Source organism: Aspergillus terreus, genomic scaffold (assembly GCF_000149615.1).
Source record: "Aspergillus terreus NIH2624 scaffold_6 genomic scaffold, whole genome shotgun sequence".
NCBI lineage: Eukaryota > Fungi > Ascomycota > Eurotiomycetes > Eurotiales > Aspergillaceae > Aspergillus > Aspergillus terreus.
In genome coordinates, this window is record NT_165929.1 from 813,756 (window position 1) to 833,821 (window position 20,066).

General features: G+C 53.5%; 6 protein-coding genes across 6 annotated transcripts; 4 read left to right on the top strand and 2 right to left on the bottom strand.

Moving 5' to 3' along the window:
- Window positions 1-1,201: 1,201 nt before the first annotated feature.
- ATEG_04541 (electron-transferring-flavoprotein dehydrogenase) lies at window positions 1,202-3,289 on the bottom strand (the record flags this gene model as incomplete). The annotated part of the gene is made up of 3 exons (XM_001213719.1): window positions 1,202-1,301; window positions 1,359-2,877; window positions 2,986-3,289. 3 exons carry the CDS (start codon window positions 3,287-3,289, stop codon window positions 1,202-1,204), a joined length of 1,923 nt encoding a protein of 640 aa, XP_001213719.1.
- Window positions 3,290-6,315: 3,026 nt separating this feature from the next.
- Window positions 6,316-7,312, top strand: ATEG_04542 (TBP family protein; the record flags this gene model as incomplete). The annotated part of the gene is made up of 4 exons (XM_001213720.1): window positions 6,316-6,587; window positions 6,657-6,744; window positions 6,822-7,236; window positions 7,296-7,312. The coding sequence occupies 4 exons, from the start codon at window positions 6,316-6,318 to the stop codon at window positions 7,310-7,312; spliced, it is 792 nt and encodes a 263-aa protein (XP_001213720.1).
- An 854-nt stretch (window positions 7,313-8,166) lies between these two features.
- Window positions 8,167-9,653, bottom strand: ATEG_04543 (FAD-dependent oxidoreductase; the record flags this gene model as incomplete). The annotated part of the gene is made up of 4 exons (XM_001213721.1): window positions 8,167-8,458; window positions 8,563-8,888; window positions 8,962-9,542; window positions 9,605-9,653. The coding sequence occupies 4 exons, from the start codon at window positions 9,651-9,653 to the stop codon at window positions 8,167-8,169; spliced, it is 1,248 nt and encodes a 415-aa protein (XP_001213721.1).
- A 436-nt stretch (window positions 9,654-10,089) lies between these two features.
- Window positions 10,090-11,170, top strand: ATEG_04544 (class I SAM-dependent methyltransferase; the record flags this gene model as incomplete). Its single annotated transcript, XM_001213722.1, has 2 exons — window positions 10,090-10,190; window positions 10,273-11,170. The coding sequence occupies 2 exons, from the start codon at window positions 10,090-10,092 to the stop codon at window positions 11,168-11,170; spliced, it is 999 nt and encodes a 332-aa protein (XP_001213722.1).
- A 3,193-nt stretch (window positions 11,171-14,363) lies between these two features.
- ATEG_04545 (uncharacterized protein) lies at window positions 14,364-15,963 on the top strand (the record flags this gene model as incomplete). The annotated part of the gene is made up of 2 exons (XM_001213723.1): window positions 14,364-14,785; window positions 14,859-15,963. 2 exons carry the CDS (start codon window positions 14,364-14,366, stop codon window positions 15,961-15,963), a joined length of 1,527 nt encoding a protein of 508 aa, XP_001213723.1.
- Window positions 15,964-17,073: 1,110 nt separating this feature from the next.
- ATEG_04546 (uncharacterized protein) lies at window positions 17,074-19,891 on the top strand (the record flags this gene model as incomplete). Its single annotated transcript, XM_001213724.1, has 4 exons — window positions 17,074-17,471; window positions 17,531-17,642; window positions 17,698-18,416; window positions 18,475-19,891. The coding sequence occupies 4 exons, from the start codon at window positions 17,074-17,076 to the stop codon at window positions 19,889-19,891; spliced, it is 2,646 nt and encodes an 881-aa protein (XP_001213724.1).
- Between the last annotated feature and the right edge of the window lie 175 nt (window positions 19,892-20,066).

Below are 20,066 nucleotides of genomic sequence, written 5' to 3' on the forward strand. Positions count from 1 at the left end.
GGGGAAGATTGACAGGTGCCTGCATACCATTGCGGGGAAGATTCCCGAGATAAAGTCGCGTCGATGAGACTTCGGTCATGGTTGTTGACTACACCACTGATCGCGGTCGACAATCCAGGGAAAATGGGAAACGAAAAGTAAACAGATGACACAGCTAATGGATTAGTAGGAGTTATTGTGTGTCCGGGGATCCACGGCGTCCAAAGAGATCCGGATCGGGTGGGAACGGCCTTTGAAAAAGGAGGAGAATAGTCCGCGGGATTCTAGCGATGGAGGAATCCTGATTGTTTAGATGATGGAAGATGGTCCGGATATTAAGTCGGTGGGCCCAGTTGGTCGGGGGATGAAGAGCTAACAGCTCAGACTCCAGGAGAAGAGACCGGACGGACGTCCTCGCCGAGGGGACAGAACCACGATGAGAGTGGAGGTGAGAAGGAAGAGGATGAGAGCGAGACGAAGGGAAGAGGATAGACCGAGAGGAGGGAGAAGAAGAAGAAGAAGAAGAAGCAGAAGCAGCAGCAGAGAGCGGAGGTCAGAACGCAGGACAAAAGAAGATGGTGGGCGCTGACCGCCAGGCGAAAGCAGCATATCGCATCTGATTGGAGACACCCGCCTCACTTTGACCAGCGGATCCACGTGGCCCGCCCAGCGCCAGGAATGTTCTTTACTATGTCGGAGTATGTACTTTAGTAGTAACTAGTATGGGGGAATGGAGTATAAAAAGTACTTAAAAGGTACCTTACTCCGTACGCTCTTGGTCTTCATCAAACCACCTCGGTTCATCGATGTATACGCATGGCATTGGTATCCCGTTCAACATGTCCAGTACAATCGACTACTTCAAGCACACCGCCCGAACATGACTCCATGTTCAATCTTTCAAGCATCCTCTAAATGTGGGCAGGTTCTCGACCCATCTCTCCTCGACATCCAGGTGGGGGATGTGAATCCTAAAGTTCCTCCAGCGTCCATGGTTCCGTCCCGCCGTCCCCACGGGGCGTTGTCCACCTCTCTTAGTCACAGATACTCAGAGTAACGTCCAGTAGTTATAATCACACCAAGCGACTTGGCTTCAAAATTGCCGGACAATGGCCAACCTAAGTAACAATACTATGTACAAATATATCCCGCCCCGGTCTAATCAGCTGCTTTTGATACAAAGCTCAAACAAACACAATCAAAAATACAACGGAACACCCAACTATGTCATAAAGTACTTGGGGCCCTCTCCACCCTGAGGCGTTTGCCAGTTGATATCTTGCGTCGGCACCTTGATATCACACGTCTTGCAGTGGATGCAGCTGCAATCATCGTTAGAACTTCCGAGTCAACCCACAAAAGGACACTTCACAACTTACTTCTGAGCATTGATCTGGAACCGAACGCCGTGCTCCTTGCTCGGATCCTCCAGATATTCGTACACGCCGGCGGGGCAGAATCGGTTTTCCACGCCCTTGTACTTCGGCCACGCGGCGTCCTTGTGCTTGTCCCAGTCCTCCACCTGCAGGTGCACCGGCTGGTCCTCCTCGTGGTTGGTACCGGTCCGGCTCACGCTGGTCAGGATATCGAAACTGATCACCCCATCCGGCTTGGGGTACTCGATCTTCTCGCATTCCGAGGCGGGCTTGGTGGCCGCGGCATCCGTGCCGTGGTGCTTCAGCGTCCATGGCATCTTACCCTTGAACAGGTAGGCCTCGAGACCCGAGTAGAGAATACCACCGTAGAGGCCAAGCCGGGTGCTGAAAGAAGGGCGCATGTTCCGGACCTCGTACAGTTCTTTCCAAATAGACGACTTGCGAAGGGCGTCCTCGTAGTCGAACATGAAAACCGTTCCCTTGTCGTCATCCTTCAGAGCTGAGAACGCAGACTCCGCAGCCAGCATGCCGGACTTCATCGCGGTGTGGGTACCCTTGATCTTGGGGACGTTCAAAAAGCCAGCGGTGTCACCAATCAGAGCACCTCCAGGGAAGGCACACTTGGGAATAGACTGGAAGCCACCCTCATTCAGAGCTCGGGCACCGTAGGAGATGCACTTACCGCCCTCCAAAACTTCCTTGAAAAGAGGGTGGTGCTTGAGTTTCTGGAACTCGCCATACGGAGACAGCCAGGGGTTGGGGTAGTCCAGGCCGACCACCAGACCAATGCTGACCATGTTGTCGCCAAAGTGATACATCCATGCACCGCCGTAGGTGTCCTTGGGAAGCGGGTAACCCATGGAGTGGACGATTTCACCGGGCTTGAACTTCTCCGGCTGGATCTCCCAAATCTCCTTCAATCCGATACCATATGTTTGAGGCTGGCTGTCGCGCCGAAGGTCATATTTTTTGATCACCTGTTTCGTCAAACTGCCGTGGCAACCTTCCGCGAGAAGGGTGATGCGCGCGTGGAATTCCATGCCCCGTTCGAAGTTATCCTTCGCCTTGCCATCCCGGCCGACGCCGAGATCGTTCGTTGCAACACCGAGGACTGAGCCGTCGGACTTGTAGACCAGCTCACTGGCGGCAAAGCCAGGATAGATCTCCACTCCCAGCTCCTCAGCGCGCTCGCCCATCCATTTCGTCAGCTCGTTCAAGCTAATAATGTAGTTGCCGTGATTGTTCATCTGCGGCGGCGCAGGGATGGGGAAGGCCGATTTTTCAGTCAAGAAGCGCATCTTGTCGTCTTTGGCGGGCGTGGCGCCTTCGAATCGGGAGGGGTTCTCCTCAGACAGCCAGTCTGGAAGGAGCTCGTTCATGGCGGTCGGTTGGAGAACATTACCCGACAGAATATGGGCACCTAGCTCTCCAGCCTTCTCTAGAACAATCACGCGAAATTCCTCATTTCCAGCTTCGTTGGCGAGCTGTTTCAACCGAATCGCAGCGGCAAGACCAGCAGGGCCTGGGTGGGTGAACAATTAGCATTCATCCGCGCATATTCAACCCCCTCCACGGAGCAGATACGGCAGTCAAACTTTAACTACGGATCAAGGAATTTCTGGGACCTTACCACCACCAACAATGCACACATCAACCTCGTCCGATTCTCGCTCCACCTGACGGGGGTCAAAGTTGCCATGCTCGTCCGTGAGTTGTCTCGATAGCGACTGCGAAAAGGTCCGAATCTGACCGGGGGTGCGACTGGGAGTGAAGAGTGCGGCATGACGAGAGGTTCTGCGACCGGACAGCGAGCTGTTGGATCTCCGCACGGACAAGGCAAACGAGGATAGAGACGAGGAGGCTCTGGAAAGCCGCGAGGGAGCAGGTCGCAGTTCGCACCTCAGCAGAGGCAAAACGGCTCCCTTCGAAGCCATTGCGAGGATGTTAAGTCGAGTGTAAGAGGGAGGGTGGCGTGGTGATGGAGGGTTGGTCGGCGTTTAGAAGCTACAATCGGGCCAGGGACATGACACACGATCGAAGGCCGGGTAAAGAGGAGGTAGTCTTTAAATGGGGCGGACGCAATTTCACCGAGAGATGTTCTCCCACGCTCTGCTTCGTCACCGGGTCGGAGATGGCAATCGGAGAGTGACTAAGGCGGATTTTTGGCGGGAGGGTTAGGTCAGCGGCCGCCAGTCACCCGTACCCGAGGTAAGCACAGCCAATGGGAGGCGCGGTGATGGGAATCAGGCTCGTCTGCCTCTTCCGCCGTCCGCTGCTGGCCCGTCATCCGTCGCGAACCGCGCCCATACAACCTATCTGTTGCTGGCAGCTCTCTCGCTCAGACTCGGATAGCTGAGAGAGACTCCGCGAGATTCAACCCTTCTATATAAGGTGTTGTGTGCCCTGGAGTGCAGTCAAGTCTGCTATACATTCTTACTACCTACTTAAGTACGAAACATCTAGACAGCTGTGGTCATCATCATTCAGTCATCGTCACATGAAGATACCCTGTATTGGTTGGCGTCATTATTATTTGAGGACAGTACGGAGTAAATCTGGATCATGTGAGAGTAGCTGGGTCAAAGAAACTCCGGTCCCGGTCCCCTTTGGTGAAGTTCTCAACTGTTCAGGTGACCAACAAGGTCGCATGCCTGCCTGCATAACATGGATAACGAAATGTAAACATTTGTTCCTTTGTACTCCGGTGGAATGCCGTCTCATATTCTATCCAACTTAAAGAGGCTTGTCCATCCTGATACGGTAATAAGTCCTATCCATCCTTATTGCAAGTTATGTGTCCTCAACAGAAGAGGAAAAATGGCATTCAGCATACCCGTAGATACATATAGAAGCGCATACTGTATCTAGGAGTACGTGTTCATTCAAGAAATGCCTCCTGCGGAATCGGGGGGTAAAGGAAGGAATACTACCGTAGATTAGACAGACTCCGTACTGGACACCTGTACAAAACTTCTTGCAGAAGGGATCGGTGGATGACGTCTGTGCGGTCCAAACGAACCCTCCGCGGGTCAGCGATCAAACCCCAGTGATCTGACAGATCGTGAGAGGGGTTCAGGGGATGAAACGAAATCTGAATTTCCAGTGTGCATAAAAAGGAGAGTGAAATCAAATCTCAGCTGAGAGATCCAGACGGTGGATCACAAACGAATAAGAGATCTGGGGAAAGCGCCTGGCCAGTGACGCCACCACTGGCGCCGACAGGTCGCCTTCTCCAATCAAGAAGCCCATGCTGGTTTGGGGCGATATGGATCTATCACCGGCACAAGGATTCGACAAGGCTTGTCAAGCGCTCAGATAGTTAGTGGCCTGCGGAAGCTGTCGGCTAGTCGCGTTGTGGTCGTGTCGTCGCGTCTTGGATGCGATGAGAGTGTACGATACATGATGATAAGCCGAGACTGGTGCCAGTCGACTTGATAACGGTCAAACACACGTCAAACAAAACGTGTCCCGCGTGTAGATTCATCAGGATAAACAGGACAGATCATCCAAACCAGTCAAAAAAGCCTCCTTCGCGAGGGGCGAGCGACCGACTTTTTGTTCAGATGGCCACCGCTAAAGCGGCAAGCAGTTGACAGGCGCGTTGAGAGGGAAACGCCGAGAACAGCGAGGAAGCACGAAGATTGGAGGACACGGAATGGTGGTGGGGCGGGCTATCAGTGGGAGGAGAGAGTGGCTGCAACCATGGCGTCGACTGGGGGGAGGAAAAGAGGTGAAAAAATACGTAAGGAGGAAACGCACCAACCAGAACAGAAGCGCCCAAGTGGGTCACCCAGACATTGGGAGCGCCGATCCACGAACCAGAGACGAGACCACCCCCGAATTGGTCGAGCAGAAGCCGCTAGTGGAGCGCTAACGGGCAACAAACCCATGGATGCCCATCGCTGCTTTTGCCGCCGCCGCCGGGCCCAGCCTCCCTTTCCCCCCCTGAGGCTGTCCGTGAGTCACCCTATATAAAGGCCCAACCTCCCGTTTCTGACCCCCTCTGGGAATTCTCGATTTTGGTCTTGGCACCGCCCGGAACGCCATCACAACTCCCTACCTATCCACCACCTTCCCCTCCTCTCTCCCCTCCCTCCCTTTTCTCCTCATCGCGCAGAGCTTAGCTTCTGCTGCTTCCGATAAGCGATTTCCGGGAAGAGTTTTCACTAATAGGAATTCCACGCGGGAAACCCTCTTCTCGAGAGGATTTTTTTCGGTTTTCCTGACCTTACTCAAACAGGAAGTTTGCATCAACCCATCTTGTTGCATCTTTCATCCACACTCTCTTTCACACCGCAGATAGACATCCCCAAATCTCAAAAAAGAAACGAAAACAAAAAAAAAAAAGTTTTTTGATTTTCTACCCAAAAAAGAGTCATCTTCACTCCCTTTCCTGCACGGGTTCTGTCACCTTCCTCATAGTTGTGCGAAAGTGACACTTCCTTCCTGCCTTAATCCTCCATCTAGAAAACACTTCACTGTGCTTTTCTAGTTTCATCTCTCTCTGTCTCTCTCCCTCCTCTCACTACCTTACCCTCTGGTGTCTCTTGTGGTTGTGGATCCTGATCGAGTCTTGCATTCCTCGACTTGATTCTTGAGCTCATCCGTTTGGTGTCTACACAACGGTGCAATCATCTCCAAAAGCAGTGTTCCTATAGGGGAGGCATTGACTTGTCCATCTCCTTCAACACCACCCACAAGGTACGTTTAGAATTTTCTTCAGTTTGACTTTTCTTGTCATCTTCGCCTCCCACATCATCCCGAACCGGAACCTCCCGTTGCGACCGTCTCTTATATATCTATCTACTTCGTCTCACCTGACTTCGCCACTCCGCTCCCCTATCAATCATATCACCTCTCCACCAACTAACTTTTATCTCCCTTCCAGATTACTGCTTGATAGCTTTTGCATCTCTTCAGCCTTGGCTGGTCTACAGCTCGAGTATCTACTCACGTCGCAATGGATTCTCTCACGACCCATCCCTCCACCGCGCAGCAGGCCCGGGCCTTCACGTCTCCTGCTTCTCTGTCCTTCCCCGGTGGTGCCGGTGATCTGACCCCACCGTCCGATAAAGACCCAAACATGGCGATGAATGCGCAGGGTGCGAACGGAAATGTGAACGGCCAGCAGCAGGGAGGAAATGCCGCCAATGGCAACGGGGTGACGCCCGCTACTCCCGCTGCGACCCCCGGTGCCAACACTCCGGGGAGTGGAATTGTGCCTACGTTGCAGTGAGTATACTCTTGCTGTCTTTTCTGGTTCTCCAGAATACTGAACAAGGATTTTTTCTACCCTTGAAGGAACATTGTCGCTACCGTCAACCTTGACTGTCGTTTGGACTTGAAGACCATCGCGCTTCACGCAAGAAATGCGGAGTACAATCCTAAGGTATTACTTCCCACACCTCCCTGAGTTGTTCTTCAGGGTACAGTGTGGCTGAACTTGTCTCTTTTCTTTCTCCATAGCGTTTCGCGGCCGTGATCATGCGTATCCGGGAACCGAAAACCACCGCTCTGATCTTTGCCTCGGGCAAGATGGTCGTGACTGGTGCCAAGTCGGAAGACGATTCCAAGCTGGCCTCCAGAAAATACGCGCGTATCATCCAGAAGCTCGGCTTCAATGCCAAGTTCACGGATTTCAAGATCCAGAACATCGTCGGTTCTTGTGACATCAAGTTCCCCATCCGTCTGGAAGGTCTGGCCAGCCGCCATCACAACTTCAGTTCTTACGAGCCTGAGTTGTTCCCGGGTCTGATTTACCGCATGATGAAGCCCAAGATTGTGCTCTTGATCTTCGTCAGTGGCAAGATTGTCCTGACTGGTGCAAAGGTCCGCGAGGAGATCTACCAGGCCTTCGAGCTGATCTACCCTGTGTTGTCTGGTATGGCACCTCGGCATCATCTTCGCTGCGGTCGCGATGTAGCTAACCTGAACCCACAGACTTCCGCAAGGTCTAAAAGGCCTCGTAAGACACGGCACTGCACGGGAGGATCATTCTCTCCACCCCATACCACTTTCATACCCTTGTATTATCAAAAAAATTTGCCCCGTTGTCCCTTGCTTTTGTTGCGAGGTTGTATTATGAGCTCCGAATCGGCCTCGCTGATGCGGAAGTTTTCCCAACTCGCACGTGACGATTTCTGATGCTAGCATTTTCACGGCGTTTTAGCGATTTGGTCTCGTTTCTTCCCCGGTTTTTGTTCCAACGTTTCTTCCAAGTGTTTTACAATTAGATAGTCGCACACCCGCGGATCAAGGGGGCGGTACTGTGCGCTGGTCGAATGGTTGCCTCCTTCTAATTACCTATTCGTTGCTCGTCTTTTTCTGGCAGTTGGCCTGCTTGCGATGGCTTGAATGGTGGGTTACCCCAGGGGAGAAGAAGATATGGATCAGAAGGGAAAAAATATCTGCTTTAGACCATTATCACAAGTGGATGAATGAAATATTGAAATGTCATGATCAGTTCGATAATTGTCGCCTAGCATCTGAGCGTCTCCAAACTAAGAGTACACTAATGCCATGACCATGGAGTCGGTACCTACATAAGCAAGGGTTTGTTGCAGTTCTCGATGATGTGGACTCCAAGCATATGTTCCCTGTGCCTTGGTGCTCATTACAAAGTTATATATGTCCGGGGTCGTTCGATATATATTGGACCGATATATATATATATATATATATATATATATATATATATATAACTCCCAGCCTGATGTGGATACCCTTCTCATACGTTCTACAAATATACATGTCCATAGAACACCACTATATACAGACACGCAACATATCTACACGGAGACATAGTGCAACTCTACAAAGAGCTCGTGCGCTTCGCCTTTCTATCCTTGATCAACTCCTCCGTCAGATGCAACCCCTTCGGGCCCGCACGACTTCCGTCCTCTGTCCCGAAGAACGTAGTTTCGTCTACGGGGTCCGGCCAGGCCCAGCTATCGCGGAGTTCCTTGTCCAGCGTACCCTCCAACGCGTCGACGACCTTGTCCCCCAGCACGGGCAAGAATTTGTATGCGTGGCCGCTGCCACCGGTGGCGACGAATAGGCCGGAGTACTCCGGGTGGTGGGTGACGATGAAGTCTCCCTTGGGACTGGGTTGGTCAGTATGGTTATATTCGATAAATATCCGTTTCTTCTTCCTGAAGTACACTTTCCTTTCCTCTGAACAAAACGGAAGGGGAGGCGGGAAACTTACGTATCGGTGTACCAGCAGACGCGGGTCTTGCAGAAGGGTCGATCCGCAAGAGCCGGGACGAGCTGCTTCAAGGCCATGCGGAACTCATTCTCCGCATCCACGGGGATGGGGACGTCGATGTCAGGCAGACTGATATTGGCAGTTTGGCCGTCGGCGCCGGGGACGGGCGTGGGCTTGGTGTTGATGTAGCCGTAGGCGTGACAGGCGATCTTGAGGAGGTTGTTGCGGGGCGGGAGGATGAACATGCCGGTGGAGAAGTTGAGGATGGTGGGCATATGGGCGAGGCGGGCTTGTTCCTCGTCGGTGATGCGCATGTACGCGAGGGCCTGGCCGGTGGCGACGGCACGACCGCGCAGGTCGATCAGCTTCGCGGTCCAGGCGCCCGGTGGCCAGGATGACCAGGTCGGCGGAGACGGTGGCTCCGTCGGCGAGGACGACGCCAGTGACCTTGTGCTTGTTGGCGGCGTCGCCGAAGAGGAGGCGCTGCACCTCGCCGGTCTGGAAGCGCACCTTGCCCTCCTCGTCGAGCTTCTTCTTCGCGTACCGGACGCCCTCCTCGGCGTTGCTCCAGCCGGACCCCCAGTTGATGTAGCCGCCGGAAACGCCGAGGTTGGGGCCGAATGCGGGGGCGACACGCAGCACGTCCTTCTCAGACGGCAGCAGTTCGACGTTCTTGCCCTCCAGCTTCTTGACGTTGTGGTAGCTCTTGATGGCGTAGTCCTTGCCCGAGGAGTCGCCGTCCGGATACACGAGAAGGAGTCCGTTTTGGATGTAGCGGTCCTCATGGCCCCATTCGGTGTTGCGCCAGCGCTCGATGGCCTCGACGGCCAGCTTTGCGTAGATCGGGTTGGAGTAGTCGGCGCGGACGATGCGCGAGGTGTCGACGGACGAGCCGTGGGGGTTCGGGATGGTGGGGGAGGCTTCCAGCAGGGTGACTTGGCTTGTCGGGTGTCGTTTCGTCAGAGAGAGCGCAGTAGACACTGCGGGGGTCAATATGTAAGAATTGATGCCGCCGAGAAGAAATGGGGGGTGATCAACTCACATCCGAACACGCCTCCTCCGACAATCAGGATCTTGGACGGAACAGCCATTGTGAGTTGTCACTCGCTGAGAGGCGTGCCTATGTACAGCAGAGGAGGAGGGCGTGAAGGCGAGCAGTTCTGGATAGTCCCGGCTCTGGAGGAGGAGGAGAGAGTGACTTCTGGGATGCGGGGAAGGGAATTTTGTGTCCGGCAGTGCGATAAGCGTTGATGGGCTGATGAGGAGCCTGCCGCCGCCGGCCCGGTCTTGGCTTTGTCGGAGCGCGGTCTTTTCTCCGATTCCTTTTTCTGCCTGGACGTTACTGCACCGGCTTCTCTCGCACAACTTCCTACGAATATCCAATCGCGGGGGCGACATCTCCTCAGCGCTTCAATTGAGCCGCTCCAGGTTAATCGACAGGCGGTACCTGGTCGTCCCGGAGAACCGCCCCTTTTGTCTCCGACATCGCATGGCATTGCATCACATCCGCTGCGCTGATCGACCACCATGAGTGCATCGCGAGCAGGTCGGGCTGCCCTGAAGAAGACCAAGGTACCCAAGCCTAGTCCTCCGCGGCCTGGGGGCAAGTCTCCCGTTGAAGGGCCAGGGTGAGCGCCTACCCCAGACCCTCTTCATGTACCTCAAGTTCAACACATGCAAGCGATATTGTCACGATCTAACTGCTTCCAGCACATCGTCGGCCGCGCGCTCGCTACCAAAACGAGCCAATCCACACTTGCTGAACCTCAAACCAGACCCAGAACCCCAGACCGCCATGTCACCGCGGGTAATGACCATTCTCGGCGTCAGTGCTCTTGGAATCAGCACGTACTGCGGCTACCTCTACGCGTCCTACAAGCGCGAGGTAGCCCAGGCGCAGAAACTCAACGTCCCGGAAGATGTGTCGGACCGGTACAACCGGACGGCGGGCACCTTCGACGCGGACGTCGAGATGTCCGAGAAGCTCATGCGGATGGGCAAGAAACGCCGGGAGCTCGTGAAGGAGGCGCGAGGCGACACCCTGGAGGTGAGCTGCGGCACGGGACGCAACCTGGCGTACTACGACCTCGGCGAACGGCGCGGATACGACACGGACGGCCGCGCGGATGTCCGTGGATGTCGCTCGGTGACGTTTGTCGACCTCAGCCCGCAGATGGTAGACATTGCGCGGGAGAAATTTGTGAAGCTCCACCCGGACTTCAAGCATGCGACGTTCCGTGCGCAGGACGCGAAGGACGTCGCTCCCCCCGTCTCGCCGGATGGGAAGCCCGCCTATTATGATACTATTGTGCAGACCATGGGCCTGTGCTCGATGCCGGACCCGGCGGGCACGCTGCGCCATTTGGGATCTATCGCGGAGCCGCATCGTGGTCGGATTCTGCTCCTGGAGCACGGCCGGTCGCACTACGGCTGGCTGAATGATATTCTGGATAACCTCGCTCCGGCGCATGCCGACCGGCATGGGTGCTGGTGGAACCGAGACATTGGGAAGATCATTGAGGAAAGTGGGCTGGAGGTGGTCGAGGAGAAACGGTGGCATTTTGGGACTACCTGGAAGTACGTGTTACGGCCTGCGCGGAAGAATTAGGTGTATGATAGAGGATGTAGATAATCATTGTACATTAACGATAGACTACGTGTTGAGCGGTTGGCTGAAAGTCGGACGGGACATAGATCTGTGATAGTATACTAGTATATCGCTTATCCAACCATATGCTGGAGTGGAGAGGTCTATCACTACCATGTACATGTACTGGGGTACTCACGTCAGTATTACTTTTGCAAAAGCCTTTATGACAGCACTCTTTTGTGGTCATATCCAAACCAGTCAATTCCATGTTGATCATGAGGAGAGGCGGTTGACTGTTGTAATTTGAAAGACGATCAACACGATACCCAAATCAGAAGATATCCCGAAGACGGATCTTCCCCAGACATCAAGATGAGGTCAAGATGGCGTGTGTACCTGCGGGGTAGGAGTGCGCAGGGACTCATGCACGGCTAATGTACTTCGCCCAGTTGCCCCCAGTGGTACTCCGCATCTTGATTCTCCTGGCATCACAGCTACAGATATCGACAAACCATGGAAGTATGGAGTATGGAGTACATGAAGTTTTCTGTGCCATCCCAATTATTGGGAATTTCTCCGATACCCTGCATGCAGGCATCTTGATCCTGGTTTCTTAGGTACATGGGGTTAAGGCCCAGTGTTGTCGCTTTGCCTGATGCGGCAAGTCACAGACACCGAGCCGGCTTCTTTGTACAGAGAGACCATCTATGATTCGTGATCTTGGACGAGCGCTACCACACTCAGCTGAGTTGTGTTGATAGGATTAACCCCTCCTGCAGACGTGTAGAGATTCAATGGCCGCGGCAGAGAAATTTCGCCCCTACAGCCCGTATAGTATATTAATTGCCACGCTGGTGCAGTTGCTGCAGGCGGTGAAGTTGACACTACGGCCGCTGGATACTTCATTGCGAGCCACCGTTACTGATGGGTAGTAACTAAACTACCCTACTGTTTCTTGATGTACATGTACATGTACATGGACATGGAACGCATGAAAACGGGCTGTTATGAGGAAAAGGGGCCACCACGCAACTGAGCCCAGGGATGGCGAAAAGGAATGGATGTGCATTCATACCTCTATGACAGGATAATCAGGGCAAGGTTATCCCTTGCCGGTGGTGGGTGATACATCACAACCGCAGCGGTTATCGAGCGTGATCCAGCATTCTTCGCACATCCGAGGACCCAACCGTCGACCAAGCGTCCATCATTCCTTGTCCATCCATTTTTTTGGGGCCCTGTTCCATCTGTTCGTTCCGAGTCGGCATTCAGACCATGACCGGCCGCAGGTTGATTTGCCGCTGCTGCTCCAACGGCGACGCTAGGCACGATTGTCCTGGAACCCCCGGTCATCGTCATTGGATGGGTGTTGATTCGTGGTGGGTCCGGTTATTTTCGCTCTTGCTCTCTTTGGGCTAGCATGATCCACTCTTCTTTTTTTCGATTACCTAGTTTTGCTTTAAGACAGACGGCCCTAGCAACCATCTCGGTTAGTGGGAGGTTGTTTAGCTTCGACTAGCGCTCACTAGGCGAGATAGCTACTTCTGTCAACCCGAGCTGGAACGCGACGAGGAAGGAAGAAGAAGAATCGGTTGGACCTCTGTACCATGGGATCCAACCAGTGATGATGCAGTTACCCGGAGATGAGGCACCCTTCTTGGAGATGGTGTCTGGGATGATGGGTAGGTAGGCAGCTCCCGGTTTCACCCTATCCTGTGTGGCCATTTTCTACGGGGACAGCGATGGAGACGCCGACGCTGGTTGGAAGGCGAACACGGAGTTTCAGACGATTTTCCTGGGGAACAGACGCAGATGTCGGTGAAGACCCTTGTCTATCAAATGAAGCTACGGACGGCGTCAGGGTCAGAATTCCCGGGTCCGGTCAGTACCCTGTCTACGGGGTGTAGGCCTACTCTACTCTGAACGCGCTGTCTCTGGCCGGTTGTTTGTTGTGTTGTAGAGTCTTCCCTGTCTGCGCAGCAACCGGCGGTTCAGCTGCAGGTCTTGCAGTAGTTACCCGGACTTGCCTCTCTCCACGGGCGCAGACTCCGTCATGGAGTCGACTCCATGCAGAACCTCAGTTGATCGCTCCGCCTGGTGCCAATCAGATCGCTCGGGGTTCCGTATTTGGTCGTCATAGAAAAGTCCATCGACACATGGTGGGCTCCACCGCAGTTTTTGCCCCTTCCACCCGGACGGATACCGTCTATGCAAGATGTGTGTACTTCGTACAGTACGTACTCTTACACTTGCGATAGTTCACAAGCGGTGAGTCGAGAGATACCGGTAGATGATGAGGTAGTTTATCTATCACAAGGAGGGGTAGGAAGATTCCACAATGGCTGTATTATGCAAATAAATGCAAACTTGCCCTGATACTATCGGCACAATGTTATGAATACTTCTGAAATATTCATTATTCATGCTGGTTTCCTGGGAGCTCCTAGAATTTTTTTCCCTCCAATTCTTTCCGGCATTCTTGAGAAAAAATGAAAGAAAAAAAAAAAAGAAAAAAAAATCCAGATGGGGCTCCAGGCTCCATCGTGTATCGGACCAATTAACGCCACCTGAAAACCCGCCCGCCCTTTTTTTTTTTTTTTCTTTCACGAAGATCGAAAGAACCCACAAGAAAGAAAAAAATAATAACACAACCAAACGGCCGATTCCTCACGACTCCATCTAACCATTCTATGACCATTATTTTTTGATCATTTTTATTATTATTGCATTATTATTGTTATTCTGATTTTGTAAGAGCAGCGGCGACTGGCCAACGAACTCTGCGGTGATTACCTGGGACTGGATTCTCCCGTCCAGCCGGACCTCACCTTCCATCCATCATCGACGGCTCCCTTTCCCTCCCTGTTCTCATCCATCCTCTCCCATCCCATCCCATCCCCCCCCTTTCCTTTCCCTCTCCCTCTCCCTCTCCCTCTGCCTCAGTGTGTTATTATTATTATATTATTATTGTTGTTATTATTCTTATCCCCTCTGTACGACCATACCTTCCCATCCGTATCTGGTGGTTTGCCGTTGATCGTTGTCGTTTGGTTTCCTCGTGGTTTTAGTTTGAGTTCAGTTCAGTACTGTTATACTATCATTACCTATTCTATTCGCCACTATCCCTCTCTCTCTACTGCTATACTTTCCTCTCCTTTCATCATCATCCTTGTATCCTACTCAACCTCCCTAATCCATCCATCTCACCATCATGCCTTACAACACTCGTCGCAAGTCTCTGTCGCTTCCTTCGCTGGGGATCCACCTCCCGAGTACTTCCCGTCGCTCTCCGTCGGCTTCCAAACCACCTCACGCGACCGACGACTCGCTCCCTCCATCCAAGAAAGTGAAGAGATCGCACGATTCACAATCGCTCTCCCCCGAGCCTTCGCCATCCTCGACTGCCTCGGCGACCTTGTCGGCCGGGCGCACAACGGGTCGACGCGGTCCGCTGGAACAGACGCCGCCACCCTCGCCGACGGACGGAACGCTCAATCCTAAAGTGGATACAGAGGGCATCAACGATGATATCGTCGTCGCCGTCATCGAGCAGCTGGAAAAGACCGGGAATCGCCCCCATCTAGTCAAGGAGCTGGCCGCCGTGCTGATTACCCTGAACGAGAATGTCGCAAAGTACGTGTGGGATCCACCTCCCCTCCCCTCTCTCCCTGCCATCTGATACTAACAGCACCGTGCGCATCTCTAGCTCTGCCAACCCCGCTGCTCTCCTCTCCTCCCGCCTAAGCACATACATGAAGCGCCCCTGGACCGCTCTGGCGCCCTGTCCGTTGGCGAAGGAGCTGATTCTCGTCCACCCTCGCAAAGTGTACTATTACTTGACAACATACCCTCGCCAACCCATCCCGGAGAACTCAGACGACGTCTTGGTTCCCAGGTTGGAGGGAAAGAACATCACGCCCAGCGTCTCTAGCGCTGACTTGGACGATGACGACGAGGACGCTTTAATGCGGGAGCGCTCCCGCCTCAGCCCCAGTCCGGAGGTTGATCTATCTTCTCCCGACTTCGAGGAAGAGAATATCGATCTCGATGGTTCCTCTGCCAGAGCCACTCCGGACTTCCACCATGCGCGTCTCCTGCACTCCAATCGTGCTGCTTCCCCGCCCCTCGAAGGCGACGAGAAGGAGTTCACGCAAACTGCCAGCGCTGTTCGCGAGCGGGCCTCGGAGCAAAAAGTCGGCCAACCTGAAAAGTCCAAGTGGGGGTTTTCTGCGCTGTCGGAAGGCCTGAACGAGCTGGAAGAAGGGGGAATGAGTATCTGCGACTCTGCCATGGACGACAGCCCGTTGTCCTCCATCAGCGAGGAGCGGATGTCCGACTCGTGCACGGGCGATTACTTTTCCCACAGTCCGACCCAGGACCAGTCCTCCCTCCAAGAACACCTTCAGCAACAAGAGTCGGAAGATGCCGCTGCAGTTGCTCTCTTTGGCACATCCCCCTCTCCCTCGCTCACGTCAGTGGCCTCGTCTCTCTCGTCTGGTACGAGTGCGGCTTCTGACGATGGGCTGGATATTGAATCACACTCGGCTACGGTTGGGGCCACCCCCCAGATCAGCCTTCCCGAGGATCCCAATATCCCGACAGTCTCCACTCTGAAGCGGTCTATTGATATGCTCAATAGCGACATTCCGGATCTCGACATGAAGATGTCTGATCTGGCGGAGCAGGAAAGCAAGGTGTCTCTGGCCGCCGTCGACACGGACGTTGAGAAAGTCTATGATTCGTGGAGAGAGTTGCAGAGCCCTGAGACCGTGGACGTCCATGAGCTCGATGAGATGTTCGGAGAGATCTGAACGCGGCCAATGCACCATGTACGAATCTTTCACTGCCAGTGATAGACTTCTTCCGGCGTTTCCGAGACCTGGTTCCTGCTTGTTCTTTGACTAGAATGACCCTGGATGCCCACCGGCTTCGCCACTTCCTGCTTCTCCACTCTTATCAGATGCCTGTGCCCCATCGGGCGCCAGCATTCTGTTCCCTTCATACTCGTGCGATCTTGTCCTGTACAGCGTTACCTAATTTCCGCTCTACCCGCCACTCTCTGGCCGATTGGCCCCTTCACCTGTATATATATCTGTTGGTTCTTCCGATTGGCTTGTGTTGCATATGCTCTCGCTTTTTAATATCCCCTGGTTGTTGGATGCGTGTATCTTGCATTATACTGTTGAATTTGGGAGATCTCCCAGACTGAAAAGAGGCCGGCGCTGTCTCCAGGCAGTCCGATTGAAAGTTTCTGGAAAAGCAAAATGGGTGCTCAAGAAAGAAAGATCTATTGTTGATGCCTATGTATGTTTAGCGTCTTGTGACACTGAAATCTGATTTGACATCACGGCAATTCGTGATGACGACGAACCCATGGGTCTTGGTCTATAACTAGTACAGTACTTCACGGAGTACATAGGTAGTTTGGACACTTGTATGGCATTTTCACGTGATTATTGTGTACACTCCACCTTATCACCACGTGATCACATATGTCGTCATAGGCTGGCGGCTGTCTCTCTCCTTCCATCGCAATTTCTCCCCTCTCCCGCACGTTCCATCGCAAACAATCGTGCACTTTTTTATCTGCTACTGACAGGGTCTAGATAGAGTCGCAGACGATTCTGTTTCTGCTACTTGCGTCAACAACTCATCTTCCAATCATTCTCATCTCGCATCACGCGATTGCGCGCCATTGTGGCTCGTGGTTCGCCTTCCACATCATGCCCATCCTGTAGCTTGAAAATTTGCCTTCTACTTGAATCGAACCAGCAAAGTGGCCAGAGTAGCCCAGCATATCCAATCAGCATTCTGCAATCGACCCTCTTAACCTGCGAACCTTTTTGCTTCCGGGCGACCACTCTTCGATTGATCGGTGGCAACAGTCCTTCTCCCAGCTATCCACTCGACGACGGAGCACGATGGATGCGCCGTCTAACCTCCCACAATCCGGCGATTCGAAAGCCCGATCCCAAATACCCTCTCAGGTCCGGTCCGGCGATGACTCCCAGATCTTGCCCACCGCCAACCCGCCTGCCATGCCAGGGTCGGCGCCGCATGCCCCGCAAAAATCCCACGCCACCGGGCCAGGCACCACCCTCCACGGAAAGAAACAGCTCGTCTCTAATAATGCCAAAGTAGCGATTCCTCGCCAGCGCGCGGGAACCACCCCGCGGTATAGTCGACGCGTGCCCTTGGCGTGCGAATCCTGCCGTGCGCGAAAGACCAAGTGCAGTGGCGACACCCCAGTTTGTCGGCAGTGTAAGGAGCTCCGCGTCGAATGCAAATATCCAGTCTCATGGAGGGAGCGAACTAAGGGGTATGGGCAATACATATCTGCTGATGTGTTGTTCGGTGACTAATATGCAGATAATCCAGGGAGTTGAAATCTCTTTCCGCGAAGACGAACGAGTATGAAGCGCTCCTGAAAGAAATCGGCACATTTGTTGATGGTCGGACATCCGAGCGCATCCGGAATACGCTAGAGAAGGTTGGTACAATGGCCCTGTATCCTGTCTCCTACACTAGGACTGACCGTTGGACAGTTTGGAGTGAACGGTGAAAGCTCCTCGACCCCTTCCCAACAGAACTCGGTCACGCCCCAGGACGAAGACGCCTCCGTGGATGACGCTAGCTATCCCTCATCGATCGGGTCCCTGGAAGCTATCGACAGGGTCGATGAAGATCTGAATCGAACGGCAAGCTCAAGGGCCACCGGCTATATGGGGAAGAACTCCGAGGTGACATGGCTGCAGAGATTGCGACGGGAGGCAGAGCAGCGGTCGAGGAAGTTGTCTGGGACGTATGAAACTGAGCCTGAGGGTGAATTCGCACTTCATTCTATGAACTATCACCTGGATGATATGGACATTTCGGTCCCAGGCCCGGTTCACGCATACCAGATGCCTCCACGCCATATCGCGGATAGGCTTTTCGAAGACTATCTGGAAACGATTCATCCGTTCTTCCCCATAATCAGCCGCACACTATATCGAACACAGTATGCTACCTTTGTTGATAGCGTTGCACGACCTGGCGATAAGTGGCTAGCCATTTTGAATATGATATTCGCTATCTCCGCCAAGCATGCCCACCTCCGCCAGGCTCCCTGGCGTGGCGAAGAAAATGACCACTTGGTGTACCTGACTCGTGCTCGCATCCTTAGTATGAATGGTGATGTCCTGTTCAGCCACCCTGATCTCCAGCAGGTGCAAGTGGAAGGGCTGATCGCTTTCTATCTTCTTGCTTCGGATCAAATAAACAGGTACGTTCTTGCAGGAAGTCTTCATGGTGCTAGTATCCATATCTAACAAATGGTCTAGGTCCTGGCGCATCACGGCCCTGGCGGTTCGCTCTGCTGTAGCTCTCGGGCTCAATATGAAGAATACTAGTGAACACACCGCCGGGATCTCGAAAGAGGCTCGTTACCGTGTTTGGTGGTGTCTTTATGCATTCGAACATATGCTTGGGGTCATGACAGGTCGTGCCTCGTGTATTTCGGATGGGATCTGTACAACACCCTTACCGCTCCCCTTCGACGAGGACCAACTCCGAGAGCCAGTGGCTGCAAAGCTCCTCGATGACCTTGAGTTACGCCAGGAATGTGTGGACTCAGCCCTGGCGTGCAACTATGTTCGGCAAGTGTCTCTGAACCCTCCAGGTGGTAGGGATGCCAAATATACGGACAAGACGCGGGACACCTCGTGGCTGAAGAGCGTGCCTTGTAGTCGCTCGCTTGTCTTCCTCTATTACATGGACTTGTCAGTCATTTCTCAAGAAATCGTGAACAGGGTGTATTCTCTGGATTGCATGATGACTCCATGGGCACACATTGAGAATCGGATGGGAGAACTGAGGGCTCGAATTGACCTCTGGTTTTCAAACTTGCCAGAGTCACTCAACTTTACCCGGACGGACGACCAAGGGCCGGATTTACTTCGTTCGAGGCTCTTTTTGGCCTTCAACTACTACAGCGCGCGAATTACTCTGGGGCGTCCGTGCCTGTGCCGTCGCGATGCGCGACAGCAGGCAGGTCCAAGTCAGACAACTTTTAGCCATGACATGGCAGTGAGCACTCTGGAGTCTGCACGGCGCATGTTCGACCTTGTTCCTGATGTGCCAGATGCCCTGCGCCTCTACAGCATTTGTCCCTGGTGGTGCATCCTGCATTACTTCATGCAAGCGACAACAGTGCTCCTCCTCGAGCTATCTTTCGGGAGCGTGCACATGCCGGAGGAGGAGAATAACATGCTAGAAGCATCGAAGAAGGCCATCCGGTGGCTCTTTGCGATGTCACAGTGCAGTCTCGCTTCGCGACGCGCATGGGAGTTGTGCGACAGTAACCTTCGCCGGATCGCGGTGGGCATGAACTACGATCTGAGCGACATGCCACCCGCATCTGAGTCGGCAACGAAGTCGGTCGACTCCGTTGATGCGGAAAATGTCGACCCGGTTGCTCGCCAGACTAACGTCACCCCGGCGTCGGTTCTACTCAATCCAGCTGACCCCCTCAGCCAGCCGGTCGTCGCTGCAACCCAGCCTTCGGACCCTGGCGTTCAGTATAATCCGACCCAACCACCTCTATACTCTGGCTTTCCGACCTCGTTCAACCCCTCTCCGTCTACCTTTGACATGGCAACGGATGTCGATGCCTACTTCCCGTATGACCCGATCAGCGGAGAGTTCATCCGGTCCTTCTTCCCAGCTTCCACTGACGAAGACCCGTGGGAGCAACCATGACGGCTCAGGATTTTTCACTTCTTTGTACATCATTTCGGATTCTCTTGTCATTTGCTTTGAATGTGTGATGACTCGGCGTAGTGTGATGGCCGAGGAGGGATAAAGGTGTTATGGCATAGACTGAGGGATGATCTCGTAACACGCAATGTTTATTTGACATGCGTTGTACTAACTA